This window comes from Meriones unguiculatus, chromosome 18 (genome assembly GCF_030254825.1).
Source record: "Meriones unguiculatus strain TT.TT164.6M chromosome 18, Bangor_MerUng_6.1, whole genome shotgun sequence".
NCBI lineage: Eukaryota > Metazoa > Chordata > Mammalia > Rodentia > Muridae > Meriones > Meriones unguiculatus.
Genome location: NC_083365.1, coordinates 77,165,944 through 77,188,105, shown reverse-complemented (window position 1 = coordinate 77,188,105; position 22,162 = coordinate 77,165,944). Strand labels below are relative to the sequence as shown.

The 22,162-nt window shown below is 38.4% G+C and overlaps 1 protein-coding gene across 6 annotated transcripts in view; it reads left to right on the top strand.

Moving 5' to 3' along the window:
- The window catches only part of Srgap2 (SLIT-ROBO Rho GTPase activating protein 2), a 228,934-nt gene that overhangs the window by 74,284 nt on the left and 132,488 nt on the right, over nt 1-22,162 (top strand). For all 6 annotated transcript variants that reach the window (XM_060372062.1, XM_060372063.1, XM_060372060.1 and 3 more), the window contains exon 3: nt 16,590-16,782. In XM_060372062.1, the coding sequence (XP_060228045.1) occupies nt 16,590-16,782 (193 nt within the window). The remainder of the gene's footprint in view (nt 1-16,589; nt 16,783-22,162) is intronic.

Sequence of the window (22,162 nt, the reverse complement as noted above, 5' to 3'; positions counted from 1 at the left end):
CTGTCTGCCCTGCTTTTAATCATCTTCCAAGGGCAGCAGTGAGGACAATCTTAGCCCCCTCTATATGGGTGTCAGACTGAGCATTTAACTTCTCCTTTATAAAAGTGCACATTAGCCATTCAGAGTCTTAATCTCCTAATGATTTGTGTGTATTGGTAAAAAGGAAAAGCTATCATCCCTGACTGGTACACTCAGATGTTCCCTTTGGTACACTGATGGCAGGATTTCAAAGGAGAAGGACCATTTAATTTAATTTTGCAGATGGCAGGAGGTGCTGCAGAAAAGCTTGGTCACAATATGCCCCCTCCTAGGAGAGTAGCTTCAGGAAATTCAAATTGCTGGAGGGATTTTGATGTGAGAAATTTAACCCTCTGCCTTCTTTCAGCCTTCCTTTCATTATAAAATATGGATTGGGATGGGGGACAGCAGGAAGGTGGAGTGAAAAAATTGATAGGTTGAGTGACTGGTAGAAGATTGCTGTTTGTAATAATGCTGTTCTTGGACATATGGATTATAACTAGCTACAGATTAACCCATTTCCTCATTAATTATTTTATAGTTTCATCTTTCTTAAATTGTCCCCTAGAGGCATGAATTTTTTCCTGTAGCCAAGAGACTGCACTTGCTGGTTAAGGGATTAACCTATCCTTTCTCCAGGGCACTAACTCCTTTTAGAGACTGAAGAGAGGTTTTTTTTTGTTTTTGTTTTTTTGTTTGTTTGTTTTGTTTGTTGTTTTTTGTTTGTTTGTTTGTTTTTTTCTCTTCTCTGAACTTTACTCTTTATTTTTAGGGGCTACCTTCCCACAGAGAAGAGAGCCCATGATTCTGATTCAGAGCACAGCACTGCTGGGTTTTTGCGTATTCCTGTGAAAGTTTCAGGATTGGAAATCCAAGCTGTTCATTTGTGAACCAGGAGATACACTCATAATCTTGGTGCTTTTTGTTCTGGCTTTTTAATAAATTTCACGTTTTAAATCTGACCAGAATGAGAAGAAATTGTTCTATAAGGAAGTCTGTTTTAAAAAGTGCATGTTTCCTCATTATTCTAGATAATATTAGGGAAAATATCTTCATTACATTTCTGTTTTTCATGGAGAAATCAGGCTGGTATTCACTGGGAAGCTTCATCCCTCCTGGCTGCCTTTCATTATGCTAGAAGGTGCTGTGTCTGCTAGTGGAGGAGTGAGTATGGTAAACTACAACAAAGGCTGGCCTGACAAGACATGCCTCCTGGTGCAATAGTGAATGTTATGAATGTTATGGGAGTGTCCCATACCTGATTGAATTTAAGGCCTACTGGGCAAGTAAAATACATATCTGGCACCATTATAGGGGCAATAGATGGTAGCTGACTACCATCTTTTCTGGACACAGCAGGGCAGTTACACATATGAATTCACAGCAGTTGAGTTAGCATATAAAAGACCTCCACAGGCTCAAGCCAGACAAAATTCTAATTTGGAGAGGGGAAGTGGGCATGAAGTTCCATTCTTAGCTGAGGAGCAATTAGCAGTTGATGGCTGCTGGAAGAGGAAGAATCATTTTTCTTTAAGGGTGCCGTCCCTAGTGGGTAGACCAACCTCCAGCAAAAGCCATATGAATTTCCAAGTGTATAGACAGAATAAACTGTTATTAATGAGTTACCAAAACAGGGAAAGACACAAATTGGGTGGATAGGGAATGTGAAATAAATCTGAGACAAGAGGGCTGAATATGATCAAAATGCATTATACAAAATTCTCAAAGAACTGGACACAGCAGGTAAGTAGCTCAAAGATACACTGTGAACTTTTAACTCTTAGATCTTGTGTGGATCTCTGTTGCCTTGGCTCTTTCTGACTTCTTTATGATGTCTGCTAACCTCACCCTGCAACCACTCCTCCCTAGAAATAGAGGAGAAGAGTCTGTTTCCATTCATTTATCTTGATAGGCTGGTCATTAGACTTTAGTGTGGATGAACATGTGCGTTTCAGTCATGTATCTGCCTCTGTGTTGAAGGCCCTGTTCCTTTTTTTTTAGCCATAACCAAGCAGGAAAAGATCTTAAACCATGCAGTTATTCATTCATCTGTTAACTAAACATCATCTGTCATGTATCAGATACAACTCTAGGTTCTTTGGTTTGGTTATTAAAATAAATATTTGGTTACTAAAGCAATTATTCCAGCTGAGTTTGGGAAAGGAGACAAACCCCATTTGAGTAGTTTATACTTATATAGCATTAAGAATATAGTATGTGCTGGGTGTGGTAGCATATGCCTTTAATCCCAACACTGAGGAGGCAGAGGCAGAGATTTTCTTTGAATCTCAGACCATCCTGCTGGTCTACAAAGCAAGTGAAGGACAGCCAGGGTTCTGTTGCATAGAGAAATCCTATCTCAAAAAAAAAAAAAAAAAAAAAAAAAAAAAAAAAAGACAAGGGAAAGGAGGAGGAGAAGGAAGATGAGGAGGAAAAAAGTATATATAGTAAGTTGGATATCAGTGTTGGATACTGAGGTCAGATTTTATTTCAAAATGTGCATGGAGAGTGTTTAGATGAGTTTTATACTATATAGGTCACATTTGTGCAGAGATTTGAAGGAGGTGAGAATTTACACTTGTGGGAAGAGCATTCCAGGCAGAGGACAACATCTTGTAATAGATCCCTAAGGCTCAAGTGTGTCTGATGTGTTTGAAAACTTAACCAGTAGTCAACTAAAGCTGAAGCAGAATGATCTCTAGAGGATATAAGGGGGCAGTGCTATAAGTTGGTGCCACCAAGGGGTGAGGTGGGGATAAGGGCTTGTAGAGGACATAGAAGGAAATGACTGAACATGTCGTGCCATGTTAAGACCTGGCTTTATTCTGTAAGCCCTCTGGTTTTATCCCTGTACCACTAGGCTTTATAGCTTTCCATCTCTACCATCTTTTAAATTCAGTAAGGACTCCCCTAAAAACCTGGATGGAGCAGAATGGGTGACTATAAGGGAGAATATAGAGAAACCTACACCAAAACATTAACCTGGAACTTTTCCTATAAATTGGTAGGATTCTTCCCACCTTCCTTCCTGGCACACACAACAAGAAAACTACACAGCGTGCTTTAAACTCAACTTCTCCCTTTGTTCTACTTCAAGGCGCCAAAATATTTATTATTTTGTCATATTTGGCATTACTTTAGTCAGTTTATGAAAGTGTTTACTCTGTTGACCCTTTCATCTCAGAGAACATCCTGAAATGGTTTTCTGAACTACCTGCCTGATACTTCTAATTCTGGAAATGAACTTTCTAACAGCACCTCAAATCATCATAGGTGAAAAGCATGTAGAAACTCACACACAGGAAGAAATTGTCAGGTCGTGTACATCTCCTCTTTACCACTGTCACAACTTCAAAAGCAGGAATGGAGGATAGTATTTGATTTTATTGGGAGCAGCAGTTCTTGCTGGCATGGTTGGACACTGGCCATAACTGGACTAGTCCAATCTTCACCTTATCAAGTCTAGTAGTGTTGTGGTTTTCTGAGTGAGGATTAGGGTTACTTTTTTTCCAGGTGGAAATTTTATCTTGGATTTGATTTTTTTTTAAATTGGTTTGGAGTTTGTATTTTGTTTGTTTTAAGACAGAGTCTTGATAAAGCACCCTGGCCAACCTGGGATTCACTGTGTAGACCAGGCTGGCCAAGAACTTGTAACAAACCTCCTGCCTCTGTTTCTTCAGTGATAGGACTGAAGATGTGAACCACATGTTCAACTATTTGTTTCGTTTTTAGAAGCTGTTTTGTTACTACTTAAAAGTTTCCAAAATACACTGATCACAGCCTGTATATTGCTCAGTTGATTAGAGCTTTTCCACCTGTAGATTATGATCCCTTTGCAGGGCAGGTTATGAAGCCAGTTTCTTTTAAAACTTGAATAAGTTTCTTTTTTTAAGCAGAGAAAGAATAAAAGCAAGTTTATATAGAAAATAAATATAATTGCATCAAAAAATTAAGAGTGATTATATATATATTACATATGCGAATGGTTTTTTTTGTGTTTGTGCATGTTTGATCAGAGTGTTATGTGTACTGTTCATTAGGGGGGTTGATCAGAAAGAGCTCAAAACATTGCCTCAGCCTTTCTAAAAGTTACATTTGCTTATTATAAGACTAATAAAGATAGAAATGAATGCCTTCCAAGGAATATTAGTTATTTTTCTGGCAACTATCAGAGCAATTTAAGGGAGGAAGAATTTATTTTGGCTTATGGTTTCAAGGGATATAGTTTATTGTGGTGGCAGGTAGCTCCATGGCAGTGGGAGCATGAAACTAAGACCCCTCACCTCTTGCCATCTCAGTGGCTCACATTTAGCTAACTTCCTACCCATGTCCTTTGTAGTTATAACTTAGAGGAATTATGCTGTAAGGTTTTTTTGTTTTGTTTTCTGAAAATGTGCCATTTAATAATAGGCTCAGTGGTTAAGAGCATTTGGTGCTCTTGCAAAGGACCCAGGTTCAGCTCCTAACACTAACACCCATAGCAGGTTGGTTATAATTGTCTATAACTCCAAGTACACATGTGATGCACATACATACATGTAGGTGCTCACATATATATACCTAAAGTAAAACAAATAAACCTTAACAAAAATAAAAAAGAACCAGAATAGGGATTTCCATTACACTATTTGGGGAAGTTTACTCTGTTGAAAAGAAAATGTTTCTTAGGCACTCAGTCCAGTCAGGATGATGTGCTGGTTTGTGCCTTTCACTTATATTTATTCTGTTGTTTTATTAAAAATTAAAATTTGTTTTGACATAATCCTTGCCCAGAAAGTATAGAGACACATAAGATCATTTACAATCGTTTTTCTTATAATGCCCTTTAAAAAGTACAAGCATATACTAGGAGCTTGAGTGTTTTAAAGATGTGAAATTATGACTAATTCTGCAATAGTGATATCAACATAAGCCACATAATCTATTCAGGGACTCTAACCCCTGGCTTTTCAGTGCTAGCTTATTTGACTCTTGTCAGTTGTATTGGCCTAAGCCTGGCTTATGGCTGTGTGAGTTGACTAAACCCCGACTTAAGCTTTAATGTTTTGTATTTAGTTTTAATTTTATTTAGTTCAGTGTATTTTATTCTCAGCTGACTTGGCTCTGAATTATGTTCCTGCCTCAAGCACATTCTAAATATGCCCATCTATGGATTTGAACAGGAGGGTGTCTCCGCCACTCCTCCTGAAGCATGAAACAATCAGGCAAAGCATTTTCTTGTGGTTTTTTTTTTTTTTTTTTTTTTCTTTTTTCTGCAGTTGTTGTTTTGCTTTGTTTTTTTTCTGGTGGCTGAGTTAAAGTCCTTTCCACTTGCATTGTTGAGGCATGTGGTTGAGGCATAGCCTTTGGTGTATAGTGGGTAAGCAGGGCAGAAATACCACAGATTCTCAGATGAGGAAAAAGAAACCTAGGCCTAACTGGCCTAACTCATGCAGTTTTCTTGCTCCTGCTGTAATACCTAACTCATGGGACTGATCTATTTGCAAGATCATAGCACATGGTCATTTCTCAATAAACTTTGGTTCACCAAGCTCTTTGTGCTTTGAAGGGATTTTAGTTTATTTGGAAGATGCAGGGTGAAGCAGTCATTAGAAAAAGACTGAACCCTTGACCTCTCCAAAACTAAAGTGGTTCATACCTTCTAGTGTATGGACTCTCCAGAGGGAGTGCTTACCATTTTTGAAAGCAGTTTGAAAGTATAACTTTTATATGTGATCTACAATGGCTTGCTAATGGTCTTAGGAACAATTCTGTGCTCGTTCAGACTTTGGTATTGTCTAGTACCATGACCTCTACCTTTTCCATCTGTCTTTCTTTGTCCAGTCTCCTGCTTAAAGTTTGATATCCCAGTTATTCTGAATTTCTTTGATTATTTCAGCTCTTTGTATGTATATGTCTTTGCGTCCTTTTCCTCTGGACTAGGGAGCCTTCCTTGTACAGCTTTTCTGCTAACCCCAGTCCTTGAAGTCTGGCTTCTGGAAGCCCCTTACTTGGACGAAGTAGGCTTAAAAACACACCACCCTTCTTTTCCTAATAAGGAGCTTATCATGTTGCAGTTCCTTTGTACAGTCTGCCCTCTCTAGAAGACCACATTCGTTTGGAAGGCAGGCCCAGGAAGCTAGCTAAAATGAGAAAGACTTACATTGTGTTGGCATTTTCTGGTATTTAAATTTTATAAACTTTTCAGGTCAATATAATTCGATGGTATCACGCAGAAATTTAAATGATAATTTTTATTATCACTTCTATAAGCTACAATAAAGATGTGAATTTAGGCAAAAATTTCTTTTAAAGCATTATTAAAATATTAATATACTTTAAATTTTAATATCTTTTGTTTTATATAAACATGATTTTTAAATTTAGCAAGTGGTATACATTAACTTTTGAAATAAAGCATGTGAGAAAACAATTAGATTTGTAAAAGAATTTTTTAAAAAATAAAATGTTTGGTTTGGATCAAATACATATTAATGTACTTGGAGGTTTAATTATTTGTTCATGTATTTAAAAAATTGTGATTGACATATTGCTGTGGGCTAGTTGGAAGGATGAGAACAGGAGGATGTTTTGATGGTACTTATATCTCTAACTGACAAGGGCACTTTTAAGATGCTCATGGCCTCTGTGATCTTGTGATTCTGATTATTACATGTCTAGACATAGAAGCATACTGAAAGTGATGCTTTTATTTTCTACTTAGAGACCACCACAGACCATCACACTCGTACATTTGCAGGATGGTCACATGCTGGATTCTGGTAACAGTAGTAAAACGACTGTTACCGAGGGCTGTGAAATTTAGGAAAGCCCTTACTAATTTTTTTTCTGATTGGGGTAGTGTTCATAGTGCTTGGCCAGCCCTGGAGCAACTGAAACTTTTGTCCTATGAAGTTTCCTCTTTAAAAGATTTCATTAATTATTCTTTTAAAAAAATGCCCTGTGGGCATAAACAGCGAGTTCTTTGTATCTGTTATAAATAATGGAGAAAAAGCATTTGTCAGAATAGAATAGAGCTGACTAGATAATGAATCTTTCCTTTAAATTTTTGTGGGTTTTCTCTTTAAAAATTTTAAAAAGTTGATTTTTATTTATGTGTGTCTATCATGATGCTTCATATATGTGGGTTTCTACTGGAAACTGAATCACAGAACATTGTAAGGTACTTAGTCCCCTGACCTGATGCGCCATCTCTCCAGCTCTTTTTGACTTTTTAAAAAGACTAGCTATTGACTTTTGGGGGGTTAGGGAACAATCATAACAAAAAGTCGTGGACAAAAAGAACAAGCAGTCTAAAAGCCACTGGTCATTAATCTCTCTCAACATCAATGGACTCAATTCGCCAATAAAAAGACACAGACTAACAGAATGAATGCGTAAACAAGACCCAGTAATCTGTTGCATACAAGAAACACACCTGTTAACGTTTTAATGTTTTAGAAATAGCTTTTTTATGTGTCATATCTTTATTTTATTTTATTTTTTTCTTATCAGTTACATTTTATTAACTCTGTATCCCAGCCGCGTCCCAATCCCTCATTCCCTTCCAGTCCCTCCCTTCCTCCCTCATCTCCACCATGCCCCTTTCCAAGTCCACTGATGGGGGGGGGACCTCCTCCCCATTCATCTGATCCTGTTTTATCAGGTATCTTCAGGACTGGCTGTAAAGCCCTCCTCTGTGGCCTAACAGGACTGCTCCTCCTAAATGTTAACTGGACACTCAATAGCATCCCTTTTCGCAAAAGAAATTTGCACAAATAGAATATTAGCACAGTATTGCACTACAGAAAACCATAACAACATCAAGAACAAGAGCACCATTTTTGAGGGAGTCACATGGGGTGCTTCAAAGTTCAACTGCATGTTTTCAGGAAAGAGACAACCTCCTTAAAATCCAAACACCTAGAATCATAGACTGAACTGCTTTAAAGATCACTGTTTGCACTTTTTATTCTCTTAGCAAAACAATAATGAAACTTGAAGAGTAGCAAACTTTTTCCTTGTGCTATAATATCATATACAACGATAGTATATATTTTCTTCACTTCAATATAAAAATATTTTCAACTGCAAAACTAAAAAGTTAGAAATTGTACTGACAGAGGAAGAAGAGAGTTACATTTTTTTATATTCCTCACTTTTTGCCACAGAGCAACTGGGAGACAGGAAAAAAAAAAGAACTTTACTTTTCTACAGTTTCATCATCAAAGTAATTATCAAGGTGTCTCTGTCATTAGGAGTAAATCAGTGGAAAATGCATCCCCGTTTCATATTCTATCCATTCCCTGCCATGTTGAATAATTATGGTTTTACATGAACACTGAATTCTTATTCATTATACAATGGAAACCTTCATAAAATAATAATGCCTTTATTTGTCAACGAGTAACAAAGGGTCTGCCTTTTGATAAATGAGAGTTCCAATACTATATCCTGCATACTCCACTAAGAAACAATATGAATAATCATTAACAGTGACGACCCAACACTTCTTTGGCAATATTGGCAAAGAAAGAATACAGACAACAGTGAGCAAACAACATCTGGCAAAGGCTGTGTTGACAAAAGATTAACTGTATTAGTATAGTTTCTATTACCTGTTACCTTTTCTTCCTCCAAAGAGATGTATATCCAGGTAAACCCATGTAATAATTTTACGTACACTCATGAAAATATATAATTTATATATTAACTTTCAATTATTTTATGCATATAATAAATGGTGAAGTTTTAAAATAAAAAAAAAAAAGGAACACACCTAAGTCACAAAGATAGACATTACCTGAGGGTAAAGGGCTGGAAGTTTTCCAAGCAAATGGACCCAAGAAGCAAGCAGGAGTAGCCATTCTAATATCTGATAAAATAGACTTTCAACCAAAATTAATAAAAAGAGATGGGGAAGGACACTTCATACTCATCAAGGGAAAATTCCACCAGGAAGACATCACAATCCTGAACATCTATGCCCCAAATACAAGGGCACCCACATTGTAAAAGAAACATTGATAAAACTGAAACCACACATAGATCCCCACACATTAATAGTGGGAGACTTCAACACCCCACTTTCAACAAAGGACAGGTCAACAAAACAGAAATTAAACAAAGAAACAATGTCTTTAACAGAGGTCATGAATCAAATGGACCTAGCAGACATTTACAGAACCTTACACCCAAAGACAAATGAATTTGCCTTCTTCTCAGCACCTCATGGAACCTTCTCCAAAATAGACCATATGGTTGGTCACAAAGTGAGCCTCAACAGATACAGGAAGATTGAAATAATCCCTTGTATCCTTTCTGATCACCATGGAATAAAGCTGGACCTCAACAACAACAGAAATAGCAAAAAGCCTACACACACATGGAAACTGAACAACTTGCTACTCAATGACAGCTGGGTCAGGGAAGAAATAAAGAAATTAAAGTCTTCCTAGAAGTCAATGAAAATGAAGACACAGCATACCCAAGCTTATGGGACACAATGAAAGCAGTACTAAGAGGAAAGTTCATAGCACTAAGTGCCTTCAAGAAGAAATTCAAGACATCTCATTCAAGCAACTTAATGGCTCACCTAAAAGCCCTAGGAAAAATGAAGCAGACACACCAAAAAGAAGTAAACGGCTGGAAATAACCAAACTCAGGGCTGAAATCAATAAATTAGAAACAAAACAATTCAAAGAATCAATGAAACCAAGAGCTGGTTCTTTGAGAAAATCAACAAGATAGACAAACCCTTAGCCAAGCTAACTAAATGTGTTGTCTCCATCAAATTCCTTCCCTCATGTCTCAGAGAACCCCAAAGAATAGGAGGCAGAAAGAAATTAAGAGCCCGAGGGTGAAGAGTTTAAGTTAGCCTGGGTAGAGTTAGCTTGAGTATAACTCCATTTTAAAATAAAGAGCCATCTTGACTGTGAGCTGAATTCAGGTACCAGGAAATATCACAGAATGTGCACCTGGCAGACAACAAAGTTAACTCTCCTAGCAACAGCCTCCAGGAACTATCACAGAATAAATGTTTCATAGAAAATAGAGACAAACTCCCTGGCAATAATCAATGAGAATTGGTTGGGAATTGGGTGGGAAAATCCTCTCCAATGTTTCAGATATAGTTTAGAAAAATAGCCAGAGAGACACCATTCAAATCAACAAAATCAGAAATGAAAAGGGGGACATAACTACAGACACTGAGGAAATCCAAACAATCATTAGGACTTACTTCAAAAGTCTATATGCCACAAAATTTGAAAATCTAAAGGAAATGGACAGTTTTCTTGATTGATTCCACTTACCAAAGCTGATTCAAGACCAGGTAAATCAATTAAATAGTCCTATATCCCCTAAGGAAATAGAAGCAGTCATCAAAACTCTCCCATCCAAAAACAAGCCCATGACCAGATGGTTTCAGCGCAGCAGAATTCTACCAGACCTTCAAAGAAGAGCTAACTCCAGTTCTCTTCAAACTATTCCACAAAATAGAAACAGAAGGAACATTACCAAACTCATTCTATGAAGCCACAGTCACCTTGGTACCTAAACCTCACAAAGACCCAAAAAAGAAAGAAAATTTCAGGCCAATCTCCCTTACAAACATTGATGCAAAAATATTCAGCAAAATACTTGCAAACTGAATACAAGAACACATCAAAGATATCATCCGCTATGACCAAGCCGGCTCCATCCCAGGGATGCAGGGGTAGTTCAGTATAGCTTTTTCTTTATTCCCTACTATCTTGCTAACTTTGAGGAAGAATTTTTGTCTGTGTAATCTCAGAGAACTTGGAAAGCACTCACATACATGTTTGTGATGACAGTAAGAAAGAGCTTCTGAGCTAAGCTGCTTGGGTTCCAGTTCTCAATCTACAGTTAAACAGCAGTGTGACATGAACCAGCTCTTCTGTGGGCTTTGCTTCTCATGTCTGTCCATCAAGATCTGTTAAGAGCCCTGGAATTACTAAATTTGTAGAAAGGCAAATAAACAGGGTAAAGAGCCTGAATTGGCAGGGCATTCTGGGGATTTGTTTCCTGGGGATCAGTTTGGAGAGGAACTGATTATTGTTGGGATCAGAAGTCTTGGCAAGAAATAATGGAGGGGAGAACCTGTGAAAGCCTCAATTGTATTCTTATATAAGACTTCTGGAAGGTGTTCTTGAGCTGGCTGAGGTGACATCATATGTTTGTGAAAGGACTAAAAGCAGGTGGGGTAGAATTTGTGGGAAAGAGTGGCGATCAGGCTAGGCTCCCACTGGGATACATGGGTTTATATTATGTTTCATGTTGACAACAGAGCCTGTGGGAGTCTCAGCACCTGTCTCTGAAGATGCCAGCACACCTTCCTTCTAAGAGGGGAAGGACATACCTGTATGACTTTCCTAAAAGAATGTGTCTCTTTTTATCTGACCTCCCTTCCACTCCCATTTTCTCCTTAAATATGTGGTATTTACAAATGAATTTGAGAAAGTTTTGGAATATGGAATTGAATTTTGGAAGGCAAAAGAAATTAGCTCTTATCCCTGGATTAAAGCAACAGGGGATACAATGATTATCTGAACTGTGACAAATTCACCAGGTGTTCTCTGAAGCAAGGGTAGTTTCCAGAGGACTGGTTCACCTGCACTGGAAGCTGCACATGTAATGGCTACAAGGAGTGTCAGTGATAGGACCTTGGCTATTTTTGCTAAATTATCAGTATCTCCCAATGTTATCCTTATTGAAAACCGTCAGCATCTTTTCTAAGTAAGATATAAATCTCCTTTTAACTCCCAAAACAGGTGAGCTAGTAGTGTCTTGGCTGTAACCAAGCAAGGACAAGGAGGCAGAATTGCCCAGGGGAAACTCTGTTGACTATGTTTGCTGATCATGAGTTTGAACATAAAACATTCCTTTTTGCGTTTTGACATATTTTCGGACATCCTTTGAAAATAGTAGAATAGTGATGTGATAGCCAATGGAGTTTAGTCATGGCCAAGCCTGCTGCCCAGACATACTGTTTGCACAGTCTGCTTTAGTAATATTCAATGCAGAACTGATTTTACCCTATAAATGGATAAATTGAAACCAGGAATTCATTATGGTGTCTATTTGGGACCATTTCCCTATTAGTTGGTAGAATGGTACTCAACAGAATACACTGTACCATTTGGTAGAGTTAAAGACATTTAAGAGTGTGTGCGTGCATGTGTGTGTGTGAATGAGAGAGATAGAATTCATATGCCATTAAATTCACTCCTTTTGGTGTCTGTGGGACTATTTCCCTATTGGCAGAATGGTACTCAGACTCAACAAGAATGCACTGCACTTTTTGTGGAGTTAAAGACATTTAAAATGTGTGTGTGTGTGTGTGTGTGTGTGTGTGTGTGACATAACTCACATGCTATAGAATTCACTCCCTTAAAGTGATGTGGTATGTTTTCAGATACTCACAAAATCTTACAAAAGCAAAACAGCGAAGTTAAATTTTGACTTGAATCAATAAATGAAATAACAAAGGTCACTCTTGAGAATCATGAAACCTGTTTAAAAACTTTGGTTCTTCTTGCAAGGGAAACTAATTTTTTCTTGTATAATTTTTAAATATGGTACCAAAACAGAGTCAAAGTCGTTTTTGTTAAGACTTATAGGTTCATTTCTTTCTGTTCTTTGTTACATTTGACTGTTAGGTCTTCACATTGGAATTTGCTTCTATGGGTTTGTCATACAGTAAAGATTGTTCAAAGCAAAAACCAAGACTCCAGTGCCCAGAGGAGAGTACTTCCAGCATTCATCCCTTCATGTAACTAGTTTAAGGTGACCTTAGCAAATGGCACTTTATAGATATCCAAAGAAGCTTCCATAGCCCAGAGATGCACTTTTAGAAAGTATACCTTGGCTTCTTTCATATAGTCTAGTGAAAGAAGCTACAAGGGCCCCATCGTTTCCACAGGACTTCTCCGTCAACTATAAAGAAGACTTGTAAAGTCTTATTGATTTGGTATGGTAGAACATAATGTGAATAGTGTGGCTTTGAATGTGTTCACATATGCACATGCATACTCACTCGAGCATACAGGGAACTTTGAGAAATTCCTTGTGTTTTTTATAAATTGCTCCTTTTTCTTTCTGCCCTATGATCATCGGGTATGGAGGAGTCTCTGGCCTGGGCACATGGCCCAAGTGTGCTGACAATCAGTGCCCTGTTGTTTCTTTCCCCTCTGCATGGACAGAGGCTGGCACAGCTGCCTTATTGAAGACCACTGTCTGCTGTAACAACAGCAGCAGTACGTTCTGCTCTCCACAGAGCATCCTCTCTGTCTTGGAAGAGTGGACCCGAGGCTAGGGGTGGCTGGACTCTTTCTTACTGCCTTCCTAAATGTTCTGAGGATGATAACAAGGGAGAGACTTCCTTCTAGGCTTGTTGTAGGGGACGGGTACTGTATCACAAACCAGTGACAGGTGATGTCTATTAGTAGTCTCTTCTAGGTTGAGGTAGAGATATCCTTTTTTTCCCCTTCCCTTCAGGTTGCGCTAACAAGAGAAGGGACAGACTTTCTTTGGAGCTGCCATGGAGAATAGATCTAGGATGAAGGAAGAGATCCAGTCTAGTTGTGGATTAGTCAAAATATGGTCTAGTTTATAAGTCAGAGGCCTAGTCTAAACTTGATCCTGGGGCCCCTGAATCATTCCTCAGCAGGAAGATGTAGTTGAGATTAAGAAAACATTTAACCAGAAATATTGTCAATGGAGATTCTACTTCTCACTTCTTTGGCAAGTCAGGTAAATGTTAACTTTAGCCCTGTCTTAATTATTTTTCCTGTTGCTATGATAAAATATTTTGACAAAAGCAATTTAAAGAAAGAAGGGTTTATTTTGGCTCACAGTTGGAGGACCAGTCTGTTATGGAAGGGAAGTCAAGGTAGTAGGAGCTAGAAGCAAGTGGTTATAGTTAGATCTGCAGTCAAGAGAAGAGCGGTGAATGCTTGGCTTGCTTTCTTATTCAGTTCAAGACCTCAGCATGTGGAATGGCGGTACCCTTAGTCAGGGAAGCTCTCATCCTAAATTAATCTACTCTAGCTTATACTCAGAAGCTTGTCTCATAGGTGATAATAGATAGATTCTATCAAGCATAAAATACCATGAGCCCTATTAGTACTGTTTGTATGGCCCTTGACATATTACTTAATAAACCTCCAATTTTCCTCATCTGAAATATCTTAGAAACTAGTAATGGGAATTAAATGAGCTGGGCGTGTGTGTGTGTGTTTGTGTGTGTGAGAGAGAAAGAGAGAATATAGTGCATTAAGTAAACATAAACCATTTCTGTAAGGTAAGGGACAAGAAGGGGGTGCAAGGATAAGATACAGCTCATGCTACACTGCTTACTCATTGAGAATTTAGCATGGAATTTTATGATGGTTGGAAGTGCATGGGAACACCTAAGACACATTGCTATATCTCACAGATGGCCCCTGTGATGCACTTATGTCATGGATAGGAGAGTTTCAGACCAGCCTACTTTTTGAGTTACATTAGTATCATGGGATTTTGTTTATAGTTCTTAGAACAGTCTAGAATGTTTCTTCTGCATCACTGACTAAGACATGATTAGGTATAGTCCTAAGTGAATTAGAGATGACTTAGAGGGTCTTGATAGCCTCAGTATACCTCCATCTTCCTTTATATCTTTGTACCTGATTAGGTACCTGGACAGCCATTTTACTCTTAAGAGACAATTCTTATTTAATGGACAAGTTTTAAGTAATATTGATGATGATTTCTACCCACAACCTTCCTACCTAATGGCAATTACTGCTAGCTTTTCATTAATATGTACAAAGGGGGCAAATGCTTCTAGGAATGATCAAAACAAGGGATTTTGGCCTTAAGAGACCCAGAAATCTGACAGGAACCAGATTCCTCACATGACCTTTGTAGAACTCTTTTTCTTACACACACACACACACACACACACACACACACACACACACCTACCTGTATCCCATGTAATCAGACTCCAGAATACACAGAACAAGAGAGCTTTGATGAGTGATGAAGTAGGCAGCAGCTTTTTTGTGAAGCATTCTGCTTTCTTGAAACAATCCTGCAGTGCTCAGTTTCAGTCAGATTGGGTTACTGCAGGGCTGGCTAGCATTGGTGATTGGCAGGAGGAGGGATGAGGAAGAAGATTGCTCTTGGAGATTACCTAGGGTTACCTACAAAGGACCAGCTGTGTCTGTCATGTATTGATACTTACAGAAGCAGAAATGATAAAAATGCCGATAGATTTTGGACTTCTAAGGCAAAACCCAGTGTACCTTTGTCAGTCCTCATTGCTTTAACAAAGAGGTTGTAAAGATTTCTGCATCATGGCCCTTATCCCAAAATTTCATCTAGGACTCAGATGAAAACTTCACTCCTCTCCTTCCCCATCTGCCAGTGCTATTGGAAATGAATTTGAAGTACACACAAGGAAAGGCATAAAATAGGTGCTTCTTTTCAACCTCATGTTGGAATCATGCTTGGAGATAAGTGTCCTGGTAGAGAACAATTGCTCCATTTTGATGCTAATGGAGAACTGGATGTAAAATAAGCAGGCCTATTCTGGGTAAGAAAGCTGCCCAGTGTTGGCAGGCTGTTTGCCATGAATGCCAAATCTCTTATCAGTAAAACATGTAGTGTTGTATTCAAGGCAGGTCTGGTTGCATCTGAAGCTGCCATTGCTGTGGTTCCACAGTGACAGCGTTGCTAGCCCCGTGCAAGGACTGGGTAGGAATCTGCCGAGCAGGAGTGTAACTGGACATAGTTCTACCTCTCTCAGGCTGCTGTGAGGGTGGAACAAGTGAGATACAAATAAAAAAAGGTCTTTCTAAGTCAGCTACTATTATTATTGTTTTCATTACCATCATCATCATTTAAAGATAGGTTCTTAAAGATTTACATTTTGTATGTTGGAAACTATAAAACCAATTGACCTTGAATGTGATTTTCTAGAAGTCTTGGTGCTTGTTGTGTTCTTGGTTGCTGCCATTTGACCTTGGAAAAGCATCTTTCTTCCTCCATGAAAATATAATAACCCTTGCCCTGCTTCATAAAATTGCTGAAAAAAACTTTTGAAATGATGAGGAAAGGTATAAAGAAAAGTTAGTCATTTGCCTGGGTTTGAATCCAAACTTTCTGGGATTTAATAGTGTGTCTTCTTTGAGACTCAGTATTCAGTCTTTAAAATGGGCACAACATGATTTACCTGATTATGCATTTGGGCTCCTTGCCAGAAAAGAACCCAAATTCTGGATGGTGTTAGAAACAGTAAATAGCTATGTAAATATTTAGCTATGAATATTATTTTATCTATTATGCAACTTATTCTAACTAACTGAACAGATTCTTGGTCACAGGTGGTCTTCAGTGTTCCAAAAAGAGTTTCTTGGAGGTACTTCACATCATATGGCCAATTTCAACTGTAACCTATTTTATCAAGGGCTTTAATACCCCAGAGTACAGGGAACAAGTGAATGGAAAGCAGATAAATATCTGTGTGTGCAGTGTATATTCAGAGCTGTCTGACCACAATCTTTTTTTTTTTTTTTTTTTTTCAGAGATCCGGGCTCAGCTCACAGAGCAGATGAAATGCCTAGACCAGCAGTGTGAGCTCCGGGTGCAGCTGTTGCAGGACCTGCAGGACTTCTTCCGCAAGAAGGCTGAGATTGAAATGGACTATTCCCGTAACCTGGAGAAGCTAGCCGAGCGCTTTCTAGCCAAGACAAGAAGCACCAAGGACCAGCAATTTAAGTAGGGACTTCATGGCAGTTGCTTTTAGAAACTTTGAGAGTGAGGTCTAGGGTACAGGTGGGGGCCACCACTTAGAGACACATTGATTCCTGAGCCTATAGCTTCAAATTTCTTGAAAACCCTCAAGAAGTCTTCCTTTTTCATATCAGTCTTAATAGGAAGTTCTTTTTCTAAGAAAAATCAAAATAAATGGGGACCATGCTAATGAGTATTATAGACTTTCCTATATGTCAACCAGTGGTCTAAGGTGTGTATGTATAGGTTTCATTATGATATTTCATACATGTATATAATGTATTTCAGTTATATTTACTCCTACCACTACCATACCATCATACTACCCTGACCCCTTCCCTCCCAGTCCTGATAATCCCCTTCCTCTTCCAAGTTAGCCGCAAAGGGAAGAGTCTTAGAAATTCATCCAACTAATATCTGTTGCACATTATTTGAACTCCTTCACAGTGCCTTGAGATATGGCAGAGAGCAAGCATTTCCTTTCCATATGACATTTAAATTAGAATGAGGAGATGGGCAGTAAAAAAAATTCCAGGCAGGTCATTTGAAGTGGGATGAGTACTGTGGATGTGTAATTTAGGTGGTGCAAGGAGCTAGAAAAGGGAAATTTTCTATTCCTTTGACCATTACGTTATGTTTGATGTATTTCAGCTTATTCCTGTCTCATATTATTCTGTTGTTTGCCTCCTTTTAATACCTGCTAGGTACTATGCTCTTTGCAGGTTCCTATGAGAATAAGATAAGCTTTGGAGTGCTTGGTTAACAAAGAAAAGAACCATACAAACTATACAGGACTGGGGGCTTTAGGAGAGATAGAAGAAAATAGATTTTTTCAAAAGCAGTGAAAATTGAGATTAAGTATGTAGAATGGGTCTCAAAGGATGATGCTTTGACAGCAAGTATTTGACATACTCTGGTAATGAGCTTTTGAGGATATTATGTTGAAAGACAGTCTCAAAGAAAAGTATGGGCGGAATTGTGTGTGTGTATGTTTCAATCCAAGAGAAGCATACTAAGTTTTGGGTGCAGTGCATGTAGAACTGGATAGCTTATACAACAGAGCAATAGGAATGTATTTGTGTTAGCCAACTTTCTGTTCTGAGATCAGATAACTAAGATAACATAAACTGTAAGGAAGAAAGTTTGTTTTTCTTTTTGGTTCCAGAGGTTCTAAGTTCATAGTTTGCTCCTATTTGGGGGGATTGTGCTGGCATGTGGCAAGGGCTTATGGAGGAGGAGTCCTGTTGCTTCATGATGGTCAAGAAGCAGAGAGAGGATGGGGCTAAGAGTCCATCAAGGACTATCCCCCAATCTCTTAACCTTTTGATAGGTCCTACCCACCTAAATGATCTGCTGTTGTCCAGTAGTACCACAGCAAACACGCCTTTGGTAGATATTTTAGTCTTACATAATAGCACTATTCAAAAGATATTTGAGAAATTAAATAGGATTGGATAATCGCTTAGAGAAAAAGAATCGCTCTTGAGAGGATCCAAGTTGGGTTCTTAGACCCATGTCAGGCAGCTTACAACCATCTGTAGCTCCAGCAATCTAGTGACACACACACACACACACACACACACACACACACACACACACTAAATGAAAGAAATATATTTTTTTTTTTTAAAAAAAGAGCCTGAAGCTTTCTTCTCTCAGAATGGAATATCTGAACTGCTGGGTTTTATAGGTTAAAAAATGGTTACATGATAGCACTTTCACACAGCACAGCCTACTACAAGAGGATATGGATGAATCATGAACACATGCACTTAATAAGGATAAGATGGAAAGAGCTTAACAAGAGCTCCAGGCAACATCCTATGTTCACACTAATTTGTTCCTAAAAATGTCAACAAAAATTCGAATAGTTGAAACTCTTTCAGTTTTACATGGAATGAATGGGTTTTATTCTTATAAATGTATAGATGAAATTCCAAATCATATTTAATTTGGTATTTTCAGCCTTTTCTGCCCTTTCTCTCATTTTTCCCCCCACAATTAATGCTATGACCTACTTTCTTATGTCCAGTGAGTATCTGAAGAATGCACATGGTTAACTTCTGCCTTGTCTCATTGATGTGGTGATGAGACCTCTACTTCTCACTTTAACACTAATGATGGACCCTTCTTTTTCCCGTTTCCCACTCATTTCTGTGTTACAAAAGATAACCAAGTGCTCAGATGTTTGTGTACTGTATATAAGCATTGCTGCAGGGACAGTTGTACTCCAGCAACTAGCATTTTGTAGTGAGCATGGAAAAAAAAATGGCCTTTTCTTTTCTTTCCTTTCTTTTGATACAGAAAAGACATTTTCTGTATCAAACTAGGCATGACTAGTTTGGCTAAGATCAGTGTGGCTGCTATGGTAGTCTTTAAGTAATAAAAGCTTATACAAGATAGGTGTAGATGTTTCTGTACATAACAGCCTATTATCCAGTCAGGGCTGTGTCAGCTTCCTTATCTCACCCCTAGAGTTTAGCCCAAAGTAGCTCATTGTCACCATGTCCCATTTCATTATTGGGAAAAGCAACAGGACAAGAGGGAACTATGTCTTTGTTCTTTAAAGGTATAGCCTGGAAATGACACATACATGCCTTTAACTGATATCCAGGTAGCCAGTACTTAGTCACATGGTTATCTACACTCAAAGGGAAGCTAGAAAATATATCTTTAATTTGGGTGATCTAGTAAGTAGAGTCTCTGTTACTATAGAAGGGGAAACACATTAAGGGACAGTGTAACATTGCCAAAGTTTCGTAATGTATCAAAGGACAGGTGTGTAAAAGAACAATGCCACTCAACCATATATAGCGCATGTAAAAGAGTGATTTGTTCTGGTTGGAGGCCAAGGGAAAGAGCCTTTTGGAGGTGAAGTTAAATAGACAGGAATGGGAGAAAAAAAAAACTGTCAGTGCTATGTATTGTTCTTAAATGTTTAATATAATTGAGACAATGCAGGTAGAGAAGGATGAAGAGATGGAGGAGGAAGCATTTTTGGTAGGAAATAGTATTACCAACATCCCTAAGTTAAGAAAACCATGGCTGGTGGATACTTTACGTGCTTTTCTGAACAATATGAATTGTAGCTATAATACTGAATAAACCTGGAAAAGTTGATAATCCAGAAGATTACATCTGTTTATAAATATTGGCCAATAGAGTTAGGGCTTTGTTCTGTAAGTATAGAGGAACCATTGAGAATTTCCGAGCAAGGAACTGAATTATGTCCATACTTTAGAAAGGACTAGATGATTGGGGCTGGAGAGATGGCTCAGTGGTTATAAGCACTGCTGCTCTTTCAGAGGATCTGGGTTCAATTCCTGGTACCCGCATGGCAGCTCATAACTCCAGTTCTAGGGGATTTGACACCCTTACATAGATATACGTACAGTCAAAATACCCATGCACTTAAAATAAAAATAAATAAATCATTTTAAAAAGAAAGATAGGAAGGAGGAGAGAAGAAAGGAAGGAAGGACCTAGATAAAAGGACATAGTAAGAAGGTATGATAGTCTAGTGGTGAACCAAAATAGAAACCATGTCCTTGGGAATAGATAAACGGAGTTGAATGTGAAGGCAAAAATCACTTAAGTCAAATAAGCTTGGACAGAGAAAGTCCATTTTTGTTTTCTGAACTTTGGAGTAGGAAGTGTACAGTATCTTCATTCAGCTGGCAAACTGTAGCCTCAATTTTGCTGACTCTATGACTGGTCCCAGAATAGTTTATTCTCAGCAGGCACTTGTCACTTCCCCCAGAGCTGTAGCAGCTGTTGGCCCAGTAATGCCATGAATTTGTCTGTCTGTGCTGCCAGGAGAACAGCTGCCAGCAGCAGCTCTGGGTAGATCCTGCTCTGGGATATGGTGTTTATTCAACTTGGGATGGTGCAGGTTGGCCAGGGCTAAAGACAGTATACGAGGATTCATCCCATTCTTTTTCAGGCCAGGCTCTCACTCTGGCTCCATTTCAGCCATTCATCCTAGGTTATGATGGTTATTTTGTTAAAGTTTTAAGTGGTTGCATTTAGGAGCAAATGTTGTTGTACTATTTATTTTCATCTTCTCTTGGAAAGTTTTGTCCCCTGGAAGCCATTACCCTGTTATCCTGTGGCTGTGCTTTCTGTTCTTTGTTCCTGTTCACCTTTTGTCCTTTCCCACATGGCTCAGTGCAGATATCCTCATTAAAACCCATACAGCTTGACTCATGCAAAATCTGACCTGACGGTCCCACCCCTCTGCCCCAGACTATGAAAGAAACTACAGGCAACTAGAGTGATTATTGCATTCTACCTTATGATTTAAGATAGGTAATATGGCCTCCATGTCCCCTGATTGTTTCAGCCTTACTTGATTAAAAGCAGAGATAAAATGTTATATAACAGTAGGAAGCCTTTCTATGGATAAAGTTTTTGCATTTTCTTGGTCTCTTTGAAGAGCATAAATGTATTCCTATTTGTTGTTGAGCCTTTGATTGTCTCTTTAAGTGGAATTTGTTAATATTGCCCCACAGGATTCTGGAGGAGTCTAATTAATAATGTGCTGGCTTTTCTTTTCTTCTTTTCTTTCTCACAGGCTTGGTGTAAATTACTTCTCAGCTCATTTGGTTTTGATCTACTTCTAATAACTAATGTCTTTGTTTTATTTTGAGGTAGTTTCTCTTCCTCACCCACACCCCATGTGAAGTTTTAAAGAAATCCTATGATCGGCTATCCTGCTGTGCTCCTTACACAGGCCTTACGCTATTTTATAACCTGTTGTCAACATTTTTTTTCTTTTTATCCTTCTTCTTAATAAATGTTTGTTGGGCATTTTAAAATTATGTTCTATACTCTTCAAGGAGGGAGCCCAGAAGAATTAAAAAGACCTTAACTGAGGACCCAAATAAAAACAACATTTTACTGTTGCTAACATTAAGTTAGCAGTGTATGAAGGTACACATGGGAAGTAACTATGCCTACTTGGCCTCTCTGAGTTGTGTTATCTTGGGAAGGATGCAAGAGAGTCTATCCTTGGGATCTCATGAACTGGCAGAGGCTAGAGAGTTGGCCCAGCAGTTAAGAGCACTGGTTGCTCTTCCAGAGGACCCAGGTTCAGTTTTTAGCACCCACGTGCTAGCTCATAACTTTCTGTAATTCCTGTTGTTCCATAGGAGCTGATGCCTTCTTCTGATCTCTGGGTTATCAGCTACACACATGATATATAGACATATATGCAGGCAAAGTAGTCAAACACACAAAAAAGTAAAATAATAGAATTTGATAGATATTCAACTTTCAGCACTCCTTTCAGTGAAAGAGTAAGTGCACAATTAATTAAAATTCTTGTAGAGTCCATGCTCTTGGTCTTAGGCCGAGACCGTGTATG